Genomic DNA, 20968 nt, shown 5'->3' with positions numbered 1-20968 from the left:
TGTCCACCATCGGGTACGGGGGTTACCGCCACGACTGGCACTGACCACCCCGCAGCCACAGCTCCGTACGGCCGCTTCCACAACGGAGGTCCGGTACAGTGTCCATTCAGACTCAATGTCTCCAACCTCCCCCGGTATGCAGTTGGAATTCTGCCGGAGGTGCGAGTTAAAGCTCCGGCGAACAGGAGCCTCTGCCAGACGTTCCCAGCAGACCCTCACTATGCGCTTGGGCCTACCAGGTCTGACCGGCTTCCTCCCCCGCCACCTGAGTCAACTCATCACCAGGTGGGTGATCAGTTGACAGCTCTACCCCTCTCTATATCCGAGTGTCCAAGACGGAAGGCCGCAGATCAGATGATACGATTATAAAATCGATCATCGATCTGTAGCCCCGGGCATGTTCGTACCATGTCCACTTATGGACACCCTTATGCTCGAACATGGTGTTCGTTATAGACAAACCATGCATTGCACAGAAGTCCAATAACAGAACACCACTCGGATTCAGATCAGGGAGGCCGTTCCTCCCAATCACCCCCTTCCAGGTCTCACTGTCATTGCCTACGTGAGCGTTGAAGTCCCCCAGCAAAACGATGGAATCCCCCCGCAGCACGCCAAATAGCATACCGCTAAGGGAATCCAAGAAGGCTGGGTACTCCGAACTGACATTCGGCACATAAGCGCAGATGACAGTCAGAGCCCTTACCCCCGACCCGAAGGCGTAGGGAAACAGCCCTCTCGTTCACCGGGGTAAACTCCGTTGTTAATGCACCGAGCTGTGGGGCCACCAATAGCCCCACCCCAGCCTGGCGTCACTCACCCGCCTCAATTCCAGAATAAAAGAGCGTCCAGCCCCTCTCCAGGAGATTGGTTCCAGAACCCAAGCTATGTGTTGAGGTGAGCCCGACTATATCTAGTCGATACCTCTCAACCTCACACACAAGCTCAGGCTCCTTCCCCACCAGAGAGGTGACATTCCATGTCCCGAAAGTCAGTTTTGTCAGCTGGGGATCGGACCGCCAGGGCCTCCCTTGGCTGCCACCCGATCCACAAAGCACCGAACCCCTGACATTCCCCCTGTGGGTGGTGGGCCCACCTGGAGACAGTCCCGCGTGCCTCTTTCGGGCTGTGCCCGGCCGGGCCCCACGGGCCAAGGCCCGGCCACCAGGCGCTCACCAACGGGCCCCTCCCCCAGGCCTGGCTCCAGTGACCCTAGTCCGGGCGAGGGAAACGGGACTTCGTTTGAATACTTTATCAGTGTGTTTATTCAGTGGATCATAAACTAAACAATGCATTTCTATTTCAATTTCTTTCAGATGTTATAATGTAATACATTAAAAAACATATAATTAAGAAAGAGACTGGCAGAGACCATATAAAATCCAATATGGTGTCCGCATCAATTAGACAAACATAAATTTGGTAGCGGAGAGGACTGGGGATGTACCATGGTGTTAGAAGACATAAGAATTGCTTTTCTATGTGAAACCCTTCCACAATTATCAGCCAAAACACATTTTTGCTTATTTCAGCGCGGCCTAGTGGTGGAATGGCGCCATTTTTGGTGAATGCCTTTGGAATTGGGTCATAAGCCTATATTCAAAATTTGGTTTTGATATCTCAAAGCATTTCGGAGACATGGCCTCACTTCCTGCTTGGTGGCTTTGTCATCAAATTTGTTGCACGACAGCGAGTATACTATTTGGCTTAGCATAATGCTTTGAATGCTTTTCATAATGTTTTGGTTGGGACTGACTATATATGATCAATATGGATCAATGACCTAGGATAAGTTCACAAAAGTAGTTTTGCAGAAAATTCAATGTGGCAAAAAAATACCATACGGTTGAAATTAACAATGGGTGCATTCGATTTGGGAGGACTCAAGACTTCAGGGGAATTAAAGATCACAATTCTAGGCCAAAGGGTTTAAAAGTTATATGCAAAAACATATCTTGATATTTTGGCCTGATGGTGGCGCTAGAGGGATGGATGGATTGACCCCAAATTTGGTGAGGGCATACTGTAGCCTAGTCCCTACCAATTTGCCAAATTTCAAAGGTGAAGATTGGATCAATTTTGTGTCATGTGGAAAATACTGAAATTTTCACTAAAATCCAATATGGCAGACACATGAATTCGGGGGACATTAACCTTCCCAGGAGTAAACCTGGGGCCATCCCACAGAATTAGAAAATACAAGACTTATTTTTCTTCAACAAACAGATCAACAGTTATTAGCCAAAATGTATTTTTGCTAATGGTAGCGCCCCCTAATGGTGCAATGGCACTATCTTTGGTGCTTGACCTCAGAATTGGATCTCAAGTCTATGTCCCAAATTTGGTTTTGATACATGAAATTGTTGCTGAGATATGGCCTCATTTCCTGTTTGGTGACTTCGTCCTCAAATTCATTGGGCGACAGAGGCCAAACCATTTGACTTAGCATAATTGTTTGAACAACTTTTTGTCAGAACCCTTTCTAGATGATGCACACTAAATTTGGTGCTGATTGGATCAACGGCCTAGGACGAGTTCGCAAAAGTACATTTTCAAAAAAATTCTAAATGGCGGAAATTAACGGCAGTGGGTGCATCTGAATCGGGCTGAATCAAAGATTTCAATTGTAGGCCAAAGGGGTCAAAAGTTAAAAGCAAAAATGTATCTTGAATTTTGGCCTGATGGTGGCGCTAGAGGCATGGATGGATTGACCCCAAACTTGGTGCCTGAATAGTTTCAACTGTCCTATATCAATCTGCCAAATTAAAAAAAAAAAATTACCAATCCGTTCTATGGGTTGCCATAGACTTCCATTGCAGAAAGTATAATAATAAAGATAACTGCAAGCAGTGACAAGTGGGTCCAAAGCTAATGGACAAAAGCAGTGAACTACTAAAATTAGTAGTTCACTAATGATGGGAAATTAAGTACAGACTGTAACTGATGGCTAATGCATTTAAATAGGCAGAAAGTAGGAAATGCCGCTATGATAGAATGAGACCTGACATTTGGATATTACAGTAGAAATGTTCATAAAGGTAGGATAAAGGAAAAAGGGTAGATGAGAAACAGAAAGGAAATGTGGTGACTAGCTGTTGGAAAAAATTGCAATTGTTGCAGTGTACACAGCCTGAAGTATCACTGTACAAGTTTGATACTGTACATTTCCAAAAGTCAAATGGCAGGAAAATGAAAGTGATTTTAAAATATGAACTCAGATGAAGGGAAAGGTGATTAATCTTTGAATGTGTGATGAGAAATAAGGCAATTTCTGTCGGTCTTAGACATATTTAGACAGTGGCCGTAGCGCCCCCATTTGACCAATCAGCACGAAAGGTGGAGGGTCTGTCTGTGGGCCAGTGCTAAATTAATGGGTCAAATTTTGTGAGGATTGGATGAAGCTTTTTGATTGAAATGGGCATGGAAATGGTGTGGCCAGCAGGTGGAGTCAGCGCTCCATTTAATAAATGGTATTCAATACTTTCAGGCCTTCTCATGTGTAAATGAAGTCTGATAATGTTCTATGAGACAAATGGGTGAAAAATGAAAGGAAATTAAAAATATGGACTCAGGTGAAGGGAAAGGTAACAATTCTTTGAAGGTTTTATGAGAAAGAAGGACATTTCAGCTGAATTTGCTAAGGTGGGTCTTAGACGTATATGGACAGTGGCTGTAGCGCCCCCATTTGACTGATCGGCACCAAAATTGGAGGGTCTATCTGTGGTCCAGTGCTACATTAGTGGGTCAAATTTGGTGAGGATTGGCAGAAGCACGGCTGAGATTCAGGTGGTTGATTGAAATGAGCATGGAAATGGTGCAGGTTGGGTGTGGCTGGTGGCCATACTGTACAGGTAGGTCAGTGTCCCGATTGATCTACTACCAAAATGACCTACTTGGGCTGGACAGTGTAGGAGCTATAGGAATATGTTATTTATTAAGTTTTTAAACATCACAAGGGAATGCAAATGACTATCATTGGGCATTGCATATATCTTGATTTGGTATGACACGCAGAACTTGCATTACAAAAGATTTTAACCAGTAATATGTCACTGGAACAGAAATGAGAAAAATGTAAGTCGAACTGATTTTCTAGGTTTATACAGACATGTTATATTGCTGCAGCGCCCCCGTTTGACTAATTGGCACAAAATTTGGAGGGCCCTTCCCCAGTACTGTCCTACAGGATATATTCAAGTTTGGTGATGATTGGCTGAGGCAGGACTGAGATATAGCTGTCTCATTGAAATGGGCGTGGCACCAGTATGGTTTTGGTGTGGCTGGTGGCCATACCTTATGGAAAGTGTAGGATTTTTTAAATATTTATTTATAACAACTGTCTCCTGATTTGAATGATGCCAGATGTATGTTGGTTGGGTGGAAATCCTAGGAGGTCCTGTTTTCAGACTCTTACAAAATAGGCAAAATGGGAAAGAGATAGGATGAACTGCTATATGTCATTGAATTTGGCATAAAACACTAGATTGGCTCTGTAACAAATCTCAATTTTATCCTCAACAGTTCAGGAGAAAAAGGCAGAAATGCAAAACTTGTCGCTGTGGCGCCCCCCATGTGGCCGATTGGGGTGTCCTTAACAGGGTATGCTAAGGGTTGGGAGACAAATGTAGCAGCCTGTTTCGGTTCAGATTGGCTATTGTTAAGCTTGTCAAAGGCCTGTCAAAATGATGCTTGATTTTGATTGGCTGATGGTGGCCAGGATTTTATGACTAATGACTGCCATGATACATGAATGATCTCCAGCTTGGTCGTAGTATGTATCTGCCAAATTTAATTTGGATTGGTCAAGGCAGTTAGGAGATATTGGCAGTTTTTAGTTGTATCGCCCCCTATTGACGAAATGCAGCTTGGCTTGTAACAAGTTCCCAGAATGGTGCAGTGAGGTAGGATTTCAAATTTGGTTGAGGTAGGCTAAGGCAGAGCCAAGTTATAGCAGTCAGACTGAAACTGGCCAAATTTAGGTGGAGTTTGGATGTGGCTGATGGCCGTATGGTACAGAAATGTCAGATTTTTTTTGTTTATAGTGATCAGCTCAGAGGACTGATCGTTTGGACACCTAACTTGTCTGATTTGGTCGGACGGGGTAGGACTTGAAGGCACATCATAGGAAAATGTGTTTACATGAAGAAATCATGACAAACTAACACGAAATGAAGATTTCATTAAAACTTGAAATTCTGACTTCATTTCATGAATCCTGCGCATCCCCTATAATAGAGCGACCTATATGGAGTTAATTTAGTGCCAAAAGTATCAATCAAAATTTTGAAAACCGCAAGCAAATCATTAAGTATCAGAATGAAAATTTGTATTCCAAATATCAAAAAAGTCAAATAAAATAATTTTATCCTTCTTCTTCTCTAATTTGTTTTGCTTTTGGAATGTTTTTCTTTGCTTTTGGAATTTTTTTTTTTTGCTTTTGGAATATATTTCTTTGCTTTTGGATTTTTTTTTTGCTTTTGACTTTTGGCACTGTTTTAACGGGTGGGCGGGCCTTAGCAGCTTACACGTCTATTGGTCAGCTGGAATTTGGAGTGAACACGCCTTTAACCATCTGAGCACGCCCACTCCATGACGCATCAGAACATCGCAACATAGCGGGAAGCTCCGGAGTCAGTTTACAGCATGGAATTGCATCTTTGTAGTTGTATAATAGTGTACTTTTATTAGGAATCGGTGTATGCAACACATATTTCGCGTTCATAAAATGTCACCAACCCATCCAATTCAGTAACTTTCGCTATTCCACCAACGCGCTGACCAGGGAAGTTTCTAGCTAAAGCTTCTAGCTTCCAGCTGAAGGTTGCCTTGATCAGGGGAACCTGGGGGACAATGCACACCCCTTACATTTTCAGAATAACTTTCTCTCTAACAGGTATTAATTAGTGCGCTGTATCCATATTACATGTCATTGAGGCAACACACTAAAGCTTAATGCTAATGTATTAAATGTGACGAAACACATAAACAAGCAATTCAGCTGCGGTACATTTGCTTTGTCCCACGGTGCACTGCCTTAATCACACTTTACAACTTATTTATTGATTAATATGTGTTATCTCTATTATATCCATGGGCGTCAGAAGCATTTTGAATGTGAGGGGGGGAGGGGGACGCACTGGCATAAAACTAATATTTTATGTTAAATGTGGGGGGGGGGGGTCCAAACGAATAATTATGGAATGTGAGGGGGACACGTCCCCTTGAGATTTAATGGCGGCGACGCCCATGATTATATCGGGTATCGACCATATATAATATGGATACAGCGTACTAATTAATAACTTAGAAAGTTATTCTGAAAATGCAAGAGGTGTGCATTGTCCACCAGAGTACACTGATCAAGGCACACTTCATAGGACATGGCTGTCCCATTTTAAAATTGTTTCAGAGCTGTTAACCCCTTATAGTGTGTTGCTCCATTGCACTTTAAATGGATGCAATATAATAATTAGTAACTATTACAGACAAAAATAATCTGAAAATCCAAGGGGTGTGCATTGTTCCCTGTAGTCCACTGATCAAAGCACACTTCACTAGATGTGTGCCTGTCTTATCTAGTTTTAAAGTTATTAACCCATTCATGTATTATCCCATTGCACATTATACGGATACCTTCGAACATTCAAAAATTAATTAAAAATCGTATGTAAAGCAATCTGGGAAAGAAAGGGGTGTGCAACAGTCACCATGAGCCCAAAATGCTAAACCACCATGTCATCATAGCTGACAGGGCCTATTATATTAGCTATTAACACGATTTTGCACAAATCACGAAATGGTTTGAAGCGCAAAAATAATCGGTGTGCATCGTTGTCTGTGTACTGGACATCAAGATTCTGACATTAAAAATGCCCCACCTTACTTCCGTTAAATGTTATTAAAGCCTGAAAACTGAATTTCGAATATGAAGCTAACTTAACTGGGGTGCCCCACGTAAACTTGACTTAGCCTCTCATCTTTTCAATAGCTAGAAACTTCCCTGGTCAGCGCGCTGGTGGAATAGCGAAAGTTACTGAATTGGATGGGTTGGTGACATTTTATGAACGCGAAATATGTGTTGCATACACCGATTCCTAATAAAAGTACACTATTATACAACTACAAAGATGCAATTCCATGCTGTAAACTGGCTCCGGAGCTTCCCGCTATGTTGCGATGTTCTGATGCGTCATGGAGTGGGCGTGCTCAGATGGTTAAAGGCGTGTTCACTCCAAATTCCAGATGACCAATAGACGTGTAAGCTGCTAAGGCCCGCCCACCCGTTAAAACAGTGCCAAAAGTCAAAAGCAAAAAAAAAATCCAAAAGCAAAAAAAAAATCCAAAAGCAAAGAAATATATTCCAAAAGCAAAAAAAAAAATTCCAAAAGCAAAGAAAAACATTCCAAAAGCAAAACAAATTAGAGAAGAAGAAGGATAAAATTATTTTGTTTGACTTTTTTGATATTTGGAATACAAATTTTCATTCTGATACTTAATGATTTGCTTGCGGTTTTCAAAATTTTGATTGATACTTTTGGCACTAAATTAACTCCATAGACCTACCATCATAGGAAAATGTGTTTACATGAAGAAATCATGACAAACTAACACGAAATGAAGATTTCATTAAAACTAATAGAACGACCTACCATTATAGGAAAATGTGTTTACATGAAGACATCATGACAAACTAACACAAAATGAAGATTTCATTAAAACTTGAAAATTAGCAAAAAATCTAACTAGGCAGAGCTTCATAGTTCAAATGTCAAGTTGGTAGGGCAAGGCTGACTGTATCAGCAGAAAAAAGAATTTCGACTGTAGGACTAACAGGACAGGGGATATCGACCAAAACGTGTTGGAGGGGCGCTACAGCGCCCCCATCTGGCTGATAGACTTGGGTCGGACAATCTGAGTAGTGGGTAAGAATTGACATCTTCAGGCCAAATTTGGTCTTTCTAGGTCTTACAGTTTTGGCTGCCCATTCAGTTTTAGGGCAGGAAAATAATAATCCTAAGAAAAACAATAATGGTCCAATGCACTTTGTGCTTTGGACCCTTAATAATCCTAAGAAAAACAATAATGGTCCAATGCACTTTGTGCTTTGGACCCTTAATAATCCTAAGAAAAACAATAATGGTCCAATGCACTTTGTGCTTTGGACCCTTAATAATAATAAAAGAGAAAAATCCTAAGAAAAACAATAATGGTCCAAAAGCACTTTGTGTTTTGGACCCTTAATAATCCTAAGAAAAACAATAATGGTCCAATGCACTGTAGTGCTTTGGACCCTTAATAATAGTAAAAAATCCTAACAAAAGCAATAGGTGCCCATGCACCTATGGTGCTTGGCCCTTAATAATAGTTAAAAATCCTAACGAAAACAATAGGTGCCCACGCACATATGGTGCTTGGCCCCTAAAAATATAAAACCATGGATTGCTGGATCAGATGACTTCAACAAGTTACCAAATGGATGCAAATTCAAATATATTCATTTCCACCTGGCACTAACCATGTATTCCTTCATTATAGACTAAGTCATAGAAAGGTTCCCAGTGAAACTCCTGCCTTCATAGAAACTCTAATCTCAACATTTATAAGATTATATTTGTAGTCCCTGCAAATGTTTATATTAGATGAGACAAAATTTAAGAAATTTCAATAGGCACAAGTAGTTTTTCCTCTTAAGAAGGATATCAAGACTGTGTTAGCATTTACACATCAAATTATGACATATCTGAGTAGCCCATAATGTCCTGAAAACAAAATCATAAAGCATAACTCATGTACATACAATGGCTAACTCATGTACATACAATGTATTAAGCCTAAATTCAAGGGGTTATAAAAATGCTCTAAATTGGATAGGGTTCAAAGGGTTGACTCCTTACTGTGATTGGGTGTAAAACATCCTGCTTCAAAGTTCAAATGCAACCAATAAGGTGTGTCTTATTTTAAAAAATATTACATTTGTACAGAAGCAATAGGCTATATTGAAATTTTAAGAAAAACGTCCACGGTTCAAATTATACTTCACACAAATTTTAGATCATATTGCCTAGCCTCAAGTTGTGTTACATAGTCTTTTTCTGATTTGACCTGATTTGGATGTCTCTGCAATGTGACAATTTTGCTGGGGCAGTGCACAAGCATTCTTCCTACAAATCCCTACAATGTTTATAATTTATATATTTTAAACATTTTATAAACATTCACCACCTATTCATTATTTTCAGTTAGAACTTGTTGTATGTGATACTGTGTATTGTCTATTTTTGCCTTTTTGTGTGGTTGTTTAATGTGCAGTCTTAATTACAAATAATTTCCTCCGGGATAATGAATGCTTTTAGGATTCTAAAAATATTAAAAATAAAATTATACAAAACCTTTAATGTCACTGTAGGCTTATGGAATAGTGGAAAATTAGGTAACTGAATGTGTTGGCATTAAATCAGTGTTTATTGAATATGTTTTTACTAATAGCGTATCACATGCTTTCTGTTTTTGTGTGTTTCTCTTTAGACCAGGAGTCTCAAACTCCAGTCCTGGGGGGCCGGAGTCCTGTGTAGCTTAGTTCTTTCCCTGTTCCACCACAAATGATTCAGCTCAAAAGCTGTGTGGTAATTAGCACAAGGAGTTGAATCAGGTGTGTTAAATGAGGGTGAACCAAAAACTGTGTAGGGCTCTGGCCCCCCAGGACTGGAGTTTGAGACCCCTGCTGTGGTTCACATCATTTGTGCATTTATTTTGGCATTGGCTGTAGTTGTCAGTGGAGGATGCCAGTAATGCAGCATGCCTAGGCCAGCACATGGACTTCAACAGGCCCTGTTTGTAGTACACTGGTTACTTTCCAGTTTATGCACAAAAAATAAAGCATAGCCCTGCCTGGGCTTTCATGCCTATGCTGTTAAAAAGTGGCTCTCAGTAATGAGTGTGAGCTTCTGTTACAGCTCTATGAGGTCACTAGTACTGCTGAGTGGCGTATAGGCTACTCACTGTTTCACAGCTACAAAGGGTTGCAAGAGGAATATACATTGTTGTTCTTACACAAATTAAGACATTTTAATCTTGAACATTGCTCATTAAGCAGTAATGAATATATGTGCTAGACTTTTTGAACAACACAGGAATGGGGCTAAATGTATTAATTTCATATTTTAAGTTCACTAAGGAAGAAAACACTGCAATGTGCTTTGGGCAATGATGTCCTATAAAATATACATACTATTGTAACACAGCTAGATTTATTATTTGTTAAGGAAATCAAGATAAAACTCAAAAGACATGGTTTGTAATAACAAATATTCCTTTAATCCAGTATTTCACAGAAGTAAATCAATTTTGGGATTCCAGAAATAGCAAAAATAAAAATAAAAATAGAGTGTTCATATAATGCTTACTTGAATGGGGAGGACGGGACGCTAACAAATAGTTGTTACTTTGCACAATAGGGCAGGAACTGTACACTATATTGTTGTTCCTTCCCATGTTAGGTCTCATATGTGTGTTTAATTTATGTCGGCCATTTTAACTCAACCCATTTTTGTCACAGTGACTTTTGTTACCTGCTTTGCTGTCTAATTAAACACAATTAACTGATCTACAGTCCTGCCCTCAGAACCAATACTTGAACTGTGGGGAAAATTCTGCACATGCATTGACTATAGGGAAGCAAAACAGTCCTAGTTCAACATGGAGACAGCTTGGAGGTTCAAACCTGGTTGTAGAACTTTTAGCCATTAAAATCCTTATCGCATGTGATGCCCTAAATTGTCTAGTTGAGTTTAAGTCCCTTTTTGATGTAGAATCTGTTCATTCCAATAGCATGAAATAGCTGATATGTCCTCTACACATATAATGAAGAAAAACATCTTCCAACTATGTTTATTGACAAGAATCAGCAAGTTTGTATATTTTGCTCTCACAGCTTAATATTGGTTATTTCCTCATCATGAACCTTTTACATTGCATGATGAGAGATTTAGGCTAATTATGGTCAGTACATTTTAGCTCAGATACAAGGTTTATCATGTATTATGCACCATAATTTTATATAACTGTTAGAATTGCCAAATAAACAATGGCAAACTGAGCTCAACTTGGCCAGTGTGAACACAGAAATCAAAACTGACAGTAAATAAAAAAATTAAAAGCAACACTTTATAGAATAAATATATATACAATTTAACTGCTTTTTAAAATAAATAATCTTCCATCCAAATACCTAAAGTAGCATTGACAACCACAGAAATGTTGTATGATACATTGGCACCAGTTACATAGTAAAGCAGAAATAGGGTCTAGAAGTTTAATTCCTTCATTCAAAACCAGTTAACCCCTCAGAACAAAACTTATTGCCCTAAGAGTGCTGCCCAGTTGCCAGTAAATGTGGTCCAGTATTACAGTACATTTGTCAGAGATCTACCTTAAGAGTTTCCCTTGGCTATTCACGAAATATCTATAAATAATCTAATTTAGACATAAAAAAAAATGTTTAAACATTTATACTTGAAGGTGGGGAAAGTAAGTTCATTAAGAATACATTTCATGTGCTATTTTTTGTTTTGGCCCTGTATAATATCTGGCAAGCACTCTTCAATTGGTATGTTTATGAACTTCTTTGTGAACTTTACTAAAAGTGGATAAATAACATATTTTATGTGCTTAGTTGAGGTATAGACATTTAACAGCTCAAAGTTACCATGTGTACCATATACGCAATTATGCTTGTCGGCAGAACAATTAATGCCAAACATTCTAACATGAAGCTAAACATAGGGTTTACATTGTTACAAGACTTAAATTATAAGTGTTGGGGAGGAAAGGAGGCAGCAAATAGCCCTTCAAAACAGCTGTTTTTAAAATTAGGAACTTGATTTACTTTATATTTCTAATCATTTTTACTCAGTATGCATTTTAATAATGTTAGTTATAAGATTAGGATGCTGTAGCAGCTCAGTAGTATTGGGTTCCATTCCCACTCTCTGCGGATGGAGTTTGCATATCCCCCTTTTTTTGTGTTTCCTCCATCAATTCAAAAACACTCCATATCTCAAAACTGCTCAGTAGACACCACCTGTCGTTTTCTCTATACATCATGCAATGAGCTTCAGGCTTACTGCACAGAATACACAGCTATGGAAGGATGGACAATCTTAAGAATAATTCAAAGATACTGAATTAACACATCATTTTAATTTCATAAATCCAATGAATGTGTATAATGAACTGAAAGCAATTCCTTCATATTATTTTATTAAATAAATTCCCCAAAGAGAAAAATTCTTCAAATATAAATTCCCACTTAAAAAACAGTCCCTCATAAAATAAGGCACCTTTGGTGTTAACCAAACCAATCATGATTCAGTATAAGCTGCTGAAATCCAAGCAATGAAAAGATTTCAGAAAGCAGCCTTACAGAAGCAATCATGATCATCTGTTTCACAGTGATAACAGCATGACAGGAAGAACCAAAATAAGGTATATTGATAATATTTAATATTAAAGAATCTTTTAACATTCACTACTGGCTTACAATATTGGCTATGCAATATGTAACAGGGTGTTCGCCAGTTTTATGTAGGCATGACAATTCATCAGGCCTGAAATATACTCAGCCTTGTCAGTTAATGAACAAAGCATTGTTTACTAAAGAAAAGTAAGCAGAAGGTAAAATTATATTATCTCCTCCATTTCAATTCAGAGGTACCTTTCAAAATCTTAAGTAAATCTGTGTGCAGCCTAACAAATCTAAAAATGTCATCAAAGTCTCAGCAATTTTTCCCCCAAGTAACCATTGCCAGAATTATATTTGTAGAACAGTAAAACAATTAATTAGTTCAAGCCATTGTACTTGGACCCAAGTAAGCTGTGGAAAAGGGAAAATTACAGGAAGCATAAGGAAAAGACTTTGTAAAGGCCATGGGTCATATTGAAGGCAAAATCTCATTTTGCCTCAATGTACCTGAATGTACCAATCATGTAATAAGGCCTCAATGATCATGGTACTACATAGTATTGTATATAACTAAGTCAGGCGACTTAGTGTTTCAGTAAGGTTACAAAGCAGGACTAGATCCACTTCGATTATTTGAATAAACACCTCTGTTAAACACAAGGAGTTTATTTAAGCATATCCAGATCATAACACTCTGGCCAAGAACTCATCCCTTTATTTATAGGTGACGAATGAAGACACCAAGGCAATGTCTATTCTATTTTTTTGCTGTTTTTCATTGTTTCAAGTTTAAATTGATGATGACCAACATTACTGATCAAGGGAGAATGTTCCCATTGAAAAATAATGAGAACATCTCCTTGTTATTGAAAAATCCCAAATGCATATAGATATTAATCACCATAATAAGCCCAAACCCCTTAATTACTACAATAAATAGAAAGTTGACACCTGCACATCTTTGGGGTAGGCGTTTAATCACCCACGTCTGTGTCACGGTCCCCAATTAGCCACAAAATATGGAAGCACAGTGCCAGGAAGCCCGTGCCTAGGAGATCCCCCAGTGCTGTCAGGTATGGGATAGAGAAGTTGTCCGGGTCCATGCCCCGCCCCCACATCCAGTGCACCATCCAGTCCGCCAGATACAGCAGGATAATAACCTTAAGGAGAAGGCCAGGAGGGTCCAATTACTGACAGGAAACATGACACTGTTGGGAGAGGACCCATGGAATGGATCTAGTGGACTAAATGAATGGTATGCTCTACAGGAACGAGCCCAGAAATGGTTTTTTCCCCATGTCTGAAACCAGATAAGAACTAAAACAACAGTTGCACCAATTGAAGTGAACTGCTGATAAAGCAATTTCTATTTTATAAAACATGTTCCTCTTGAAGAGGAAATGCACCACAAAAACCAGACATACATTTAATAGCTTTATTATAGCTATCAGATAACATGACATTACAATAATAGAAAAAATATTTATAACAATACACTATTTAGTAACAAACTGATTTACTAAAGAGTGGTCAATGAATTGAAAATGACTAATATGAACAGTAAATTCAATAAATGAATAATTCCCTTTAGGCTTTGATGTTTTCTGTAAGTGTTGAGCCCCTATGGAACTGAAGCATAAATTAATTGCATATACCTGTAGTAGGGCAGCAGCCATGTAGAAGGCAATGAAGATGGATGTGAGTGTGGTGTGTCCACCCTGCATAGAATTAATGGCGTAGAGGAAAACTAGATGCCCTGGAGCTACCAGGAGAAAAAGTACCCGAGCTGAGCGAGAGTTTACGCCTGGAAAAAGTACGAGAGAAAAGGGGTCAATTAGGAAACAGACACTAAAACACCTCATACTGTTAACTTTGTCCATTTTAGCACCAACTACAGTTACAAAAATGTTATATTGAAGCTAGTCATTGTGTAACACTAAAATTAAATTCTGGGGAAAGAGGCAGGATTATTTAGCATGAACAAGAATCAAGATACATTTTATGTGAGATTATATACAGAAGTACTTACCTGACCCAAAGAAGGTGGTGCAAGGGGTGGGGCACTTTTGTGGTGGAGGGCTGGGCTCCACCAGGGGCAGTGCGGTCAAATGCAGGTAGGTGGAGATCCGGCTAGCCTGCACTGCAACCAAGTTGCCTCCCACACCTAAAAACACATTATTACATGAACACCTATTTTAAGTGAGGAAACTCAATAATATAAAAAATAGAGATACCACAGAGTAAATTGGGAAGAATAGCAGGTTAGATCAGACACAGCTTATCTGAGATGGAACAGAGTCCTTTAACACTTTTGAGAATGTAATAACTTACCATTGATGACTGGTGTGAATACAGCCATTCCAGCAAAGTTGGGGTTAGACACAGTTTTATCCAGAATAAGACCCCCAACACTGTAAGGAACAAAAGTTATGAGCAGAAATGTTACCACACACAGTACTGTTCACAAGCCACCATAGAAAATTGTTTAAAGCAGTGCATATTTACTCAGGAAAAAAATATTTTACAAATAATACAAACAAACAGTAACAAAATAAAAAGTAACAAGGATTTCTTCTGAACAAAAAGTTTCTGTTGGGTGCTTTGGTTCTCAAACCTCTCCTCATGGGCAGCCCAGGAATTCCATGTATTCATTACACATAATCTCAAACTCACACACTTTGACAGACCAATAGCTTTATACCATTAATTAGCAGGTGAAAAACAATCTGGATCCTGCAGCTAACACTGCTTGGACCCCAAATCATACTGAAAAATAAGTTTCTTTGCAAGCTTTTACATAGTACTGTACATTATCAGTTACTGGACAATGTATGCCGGTGCTTGTCGTCAACAATCAGGAAAATTTAACGGTATTACTGTGTTGGTATTGTATTGGCTACATTTAACCTACAAGCTTTGTGCATATACTTATTTATCATAAGGGTTGTTGACCAGCTTGTGAGGGATAATGGTGTGGAATGCAGAGCTAAAGTCTACAAATAACATCCACATGTTTGTTCCAAGTGGGATAAAGTTGTGTGAAATGCAGTCAAGACAGCTTCATTTGTGGATTTGTTAGCTTGGTAGGCAAATTTGTGTTTGTCCAGATCTGAAGGAATAATGGATCTGATGTATAAGAACACCAGTCTCTTGAAGCACTTCATGATTGTGGGTGGCACAGCAACTGGCCGATAGTCAGTCAGGCACTTCAGCACTGATTTCTTGGGCACTGGGACTATGATGGAGGATTTGTAGCATGTTGGAACAGCCACTTGTTGTAGTGAAAAGTTAAATAAATTGGTGAAGACACCTGAAAGCTGAGCAGCCCATGTCTTCAGTGTCCATCCAGGCAGTCCAGTAGCTTTGCTAGCATCAACTTTCAGAAGGGTGGATTTCATCTGATGGAGCTGTAGACCCAGTGGCTACTCATGTGCAGGCAGTGTGGTTATGGGGCATCTCCTTCTTGAGTGTCAAAGCAAAAAAAAAATTGGTTCAGGACATGGAAAAGACGTGTTTCGTTGCTGGGCAGCAGAATGTTGCCACTACAGTCTGTCAGTGCCTTAATATCATTCCACAGGCTGCATGGAAGTATTCCACAATGCGTTGTTTGTATTGGTACTTGGCCTCTCTTAAGGTTCCCTCGGCTTATAGTACAGGGTAGAAGAACAATTGTATAATTACTTTGTGACTGTAGGTACGTACATTTTTCACATATCTGTACTTAAGTAGATTTAGCGGTGAACACTTTTGACTTTTACTATACTACATCTTACAGCAAATATTTATACTTTGCACTACATTTCTACTTAGTGTTGCATTACATTTTGCAATCACATTGCTGATTTCTTTTAATTGGACGTGAGTAAGCGTCAGAGCTTTTGAATCCTGTCAGCTCTTAGAAACTTTTAGAAAAGCAAGATAAAACCTTTGGCCATAGTGGTATGTTTTGGGGGTCGCAGGGGTGGGCAATCTTATCCGCAAAGAGGTGGTGTGAATGCAGAGTTATTTGTGAATTGTGAATAGTATGTTGATAGTGTCATGACAAAAGTGCTAAAATTTAAACCCTGTAGCCATTAGCTGGTAAGTTTTATTTAATAACACACAAAGATATAAGGCTTTGCAATTTGACCAAAATCCCATATCCTAATGACGATACATATCACAATATACCACATTTTCTGTAAATTCAATAAATAAATGGTTTATATAAAATGACCAGATGGAAAGACTAATATGTTCCATTTATTATTTTTATTATACATATTACATTTTGAATTATTTACTCAACAAATTAAAGGTACTCACTCATATTTGTTTTTTTTTCCCTTTTATTTAGATCCTGTAAATTTCCGATTCAGCATGTAATATAAAACATTAATGTAAAAAAAAGAAAAATTAAATAGAAAACCATGAACTATTGGAGCATGCAAGGTTGACATTGCTGTCAAATGTTGCACAGTGTATGCATGTGCAAAACCTAGTATATGTTCCAGATCGGACAGTGATAATTAACGCCTTCACGCAAATTTCCTACCTGCATCTGTGCAGTGTATAAGAATGTAATTTGCGACAACAAAATTAATTATAGAAATGAAATGACAGACGTTTTTCCATCAACATATGGATATATGTTGTCATTTCATACAGCCCTACACACATATATCAGTACTAGAACTATACTGTAGTTGAACAGTGTGGAAGAGAGCATGTGCTCAGCTTAGATGTGCTTATCAGCATTAATCATTGTAGCTGGTTAATAATTTTAGTTAACACAACAGAATATTTCTGAAGCTCTTATTATAAAGAGCATTTCATATATTGATATATAGCATTTCATGTTTTAAATGTTTAGATTGTAAAATACTACACTACCATTTCTGAAATTTTAACAAAATATATGCACAGTAGACACACTTAATGCCATGCTACACAACTGCATCAGGTTCAAGTAGTTTCGCTTTAATGCCTTAAATATTTTTCACAAGCAAGTACAGTAGAACCTTGGAACTTGAACCTATGGTGTCACATTGGTGGTGCAGGAGCCCCGGGTCCTCCTGACTCCATCGAAGTGTCCTTGAGCAAGATACTGAACCCCAAAATTGCTCCCGGTGAGCTGGTTGGCGCCTTGCATGGCAGCCTCCGCCACCGGTGTGTGAATGTGAATGTGAGTGTGAATGTGAGGCATAACTGTAAAGTGCTTTGGTACTCATAAGAGTAGTAAAAAGCGCTATATAAATGCAGTCCATTTACATTAGAGTCAAAACTCGCACGCGTAAATATGCCACTCGCGAGCACAAAGTCAAAACTCACACGCGTAAATATGCCACTCGCGAGCGCGAAATCAAAACTCGCACGCATAAATATGCCACTCGCGAGCACAAAGTCAAAACTCACACGCGTAAATATGCCACTCGTGAGCGCTAAAGTGAAACTCGCGAGCACAGGACAAAGAGCTGTGTGTGCGTTCATCATAATATCCTTCGGTTGCTCTCTGTGCTCGAGGGAAATTTCTGCGCTCGCGTTCTGCCGGGGGGAGGTTTTGATACTTTGGGGGCGGAGTCATGCCATTTCTGACAGCGAACGCTATTGGCGGATGAAGTCTATCTATGTTATAAGTATAATTTCACCGATTCTCATTGCCCCCTTGCCTGTTTCCCCGTCAATATGAAACAGATACAGTTACAGAATGCAGCAACACACGTTATTGGGATGCTGAGGCAGGCATTAGCTTCGGCATCTCCATACAGCAAAGTAACATTAACATGTGTTACGAGTTTCCATAGACCATACATAATTACTACACCTCATCATGCAACCACTTACGATGAGTATTACCAACATAGTTGTAGCATCTTGTATTTTGATGCTTTCAGTTGCTATTTGAACGTTGTGGGGACACTGAGTTGTCTCCATGGTGTCAGGTATTATAAACTAGTTCCAGATAAAGACTTCAGTGTAATGTTTTTAGTACTGACTTTATCCATTTACTTTAATCATTTAGACAACATTTAGATGCCTTGTTAAACTGATAACATAGATGCAGCTCAGGTTCAGAGAGGCCATACGTTAACACCCCCAGGGACAAGGCAGCAGACAGGCCAAAGAAAAGAAGTGGTCAAGAGGCAGGTCCAGCCAACCACGTCTGCTGCCTCAGGCAGTTCATGCAGCAGACTTGTTCCAAGATGGATGAAATGCTTTTAATGCTACAGAATAGGATTGGGGCTAGACAAGCAGGTGAATACATTTATGGAAACGGCAGGTGACGATGCTTAAAATATCTTAAATGTATTATCCCTGACGACATGGTGGTGCAGTGGTTAGCACTGTTACCTCACACCTCTGGGACCTGGGTTCGAGTCTCCGCCTGGGTTACATGTGTGTGGAGTTTGCATGTTCTCCCTGTGTCGTCATGGGGTTCCCTCTGGGTACTCCAATTTCCCCCCACAGTCCAAAGACATGCTGAGGCTAATTGGAGTTTCTAAATTGTGAGTGAATGGTGTGTGAGTGTGCCCTTTGATGGGCTGGCCCCCTGTCCAGGGTTGTTCCCTTCCTCGTGCCCATTGCTTCCGGGATAGGCTCCAGACCCCCCGCGACCCAGTAGAATAAGCAGGTTGGAAAATGGATGGATGGTATTACCCACTGAAACTTTCAGTGCACATTGTGTACATTCTTTCAGTCACAATCAGTCACAATCAAGAACCAGGTGAGAGCATAGAGTCGTTCATTACATTGGTGAATCTGGAGCTCTGAGAGAACAGCTAATTCTAGACTGAAATGTGGTTGACATTTGAAATGCTAAACTATCAGAAAGCTTATAGCTAGATGCAGACTTGATGTTAGAAAAAGCATGACGAGAGTGAGACAGAGTGCGGCAATAAAAAAAATTCAACAATTGTACAATATACAAAAAGAACACCAGGGGGCAGTGATAAAGGAAAAAACAGAGGCCTGGGGCCTCATGTATAACGACGTGCATAGAATTCACACTAAAACATGGCGTACGGACAAAACTAGAAATGTGCATAAGCAAGAAAAAACCCAGATGCACAAAACTGCGTAAGCACAGTTCCACGCACATTCCCTTTATAAATCCCAATGAGTGTGAAATTTTATGTACGTGAACGAGCCCACAGCCACCCCCTGACCCGCCCATAATTATGTATATTTACATATGTAAATCTGTATAAATACCCGCTTTGTTTCTATGTTTTTCTTAAACAACAATGGATAAACCACGTGGAAAAAAGAAGTATTTCAGCGAGTGCGAAGTGGAGGTCATGTTAACAGAAATCGAGAAAAGAAAAGTGATATTATTTGGTGGTTTAAGTAGTGGCATCAGCAATAAACGAAAGTTGACGGAGTGGCACAGTGTGGCGGAGTCAGTTAAAAGTGTTGGTTCCGAAATTTGCACGGTGGCCGAAATTAATTAAAAATAAATGGTCAGACATTAAAGTCGAGTGGCCGCTCACCGTAAGAGTCTTAACAGCACAGGCGGAGGTCGCGGGATTCCCGGTCTCACGCTTTTATCGGGGGAGGGGAATGCTGATGTCAGTGCGGGTCAGTTTTTCTCTTACCATACTTGTTTGAATTACTTGCATGTTTATGAATAACAAGTAGGGCGCAGATGCGGTGTTACTTCTGTTTATCCTGTTTGTTTATTCTTACAGACAATAGTACAAGAGGTCACAAGGTCAGGTTCATCTTGCCTAAGCTCTTCAGATTCCGGCAAGCCACGATTATGTGCCAAACTATGCAACATGCTACATGTCTGTACAATGCGACACACTTTTTGCGGACTGTATAGCGGCACCCCACCAGTCTGGTCCAGGCAGCGCCAGCTGCCTTTAACCCTCTGGGGTCTAGGGGTAGGAACCACACTTTCACTGACTGGGGCATGATCACACATTTCTTCAAATATCATAAACTTCATGGCAAATAAATTATTTCTTATATATTTGGTTTGCCATTACACTCATCTTTATTTTAATGTATATTGTAAATATGTCAGATTTTTGTTAAGTTTGTAATTTGACATCAAAGTATAGACATTGCAAAATGCAGTTTTGAACACTTGCAGAGACATTATAAAAGCACATAGTAAGCAATGCTGGCAGTTTGTTTTGATCCCAGATATCTGATCAAAGTCTTGGCTACATGAAGATGACTAAATGGTGTAGTTGCAACATTCAGTTAGATAAAAAAATAAGAAAAACCTAACTCATGTCACTATTTCTGGCTCCTTTCATTGAATATGTAGCAACTTTCATGTGTATGAATGAGCCATTGACACTTGGCCACATCCCTCCCTCCCTTTTATGGCCCTGATGGAGATGTATCTGGATCGCGTTTCACTGTTGCGTTGCTCATCAAATTACCATGCGAATGTGATTTGAATACGTGCTAATGCGGCTATTTAGAATGTGAATAGCGATCTTCGGGTGACAGCGGTACTACACGCCCCCGATGCAGGTAAAACAAAGGTGACAGGTTTACCTTTTTTGCCGATTT

At 39.6% G+C, this 20968-nt stretch overlaps 1 protein-coding gene across 1 annotated transcript in view; it reads right to left on the bottom strand.

Moving 5' to 3' along the window:
• Window positions 1-12183: 12183 nt before the first annotated feature.
• slc41a1 (solute carrier family 41 member 1) overlaps window positions 12184-20968 on the bottom strand; it is a 53893-nt gene continuing 45108 nt past the window's right edge. The window contains exons 8-11 of the mRNA XM_023806332.2: window positions 14792-14871; window positions 14490-14624; window positions 14116-14264; window positions 12184-13620 (exon numbers count right to left, since the gene is read on the bottom strand). Of these exons, the coding sequence (XP_023662100.1) occupies window positions 13435-13620; window positions 14116-14264; window positions 14490-14624; window positions 14792-14871 (550 nt within the window). The 3' untranslated portion in view covers window positions 12184-13434. The remainder of the gene's footprint in view (window positions 13621-14115; window positions 14265-14489; window positions 14625-14791; window positions 14872-20968) is intronic.

This window comes from Paramormyrops kingsleyae, chromosome 8 (genome assembly GCF_048594095.1).
Source record: "Paramormyrops kingsleyae isolate MSU_618 chromosome 8, PKINGS_0.4, whole genome shotgun sequence".
In the NCBI taxonomy this organism is placed as follows: domain Eukaryota; kingdom Metazoa; phylum Chordata; class Actinopteri; order Osteoglossiformes; family Mormyridae; genus Paramormyrops; species Paramormyrops kingsleyae.
Note: the sequence above shows the minus strand (reverse complement) of the source record. Positions and strands in the feature narration are given on the sequence as shown.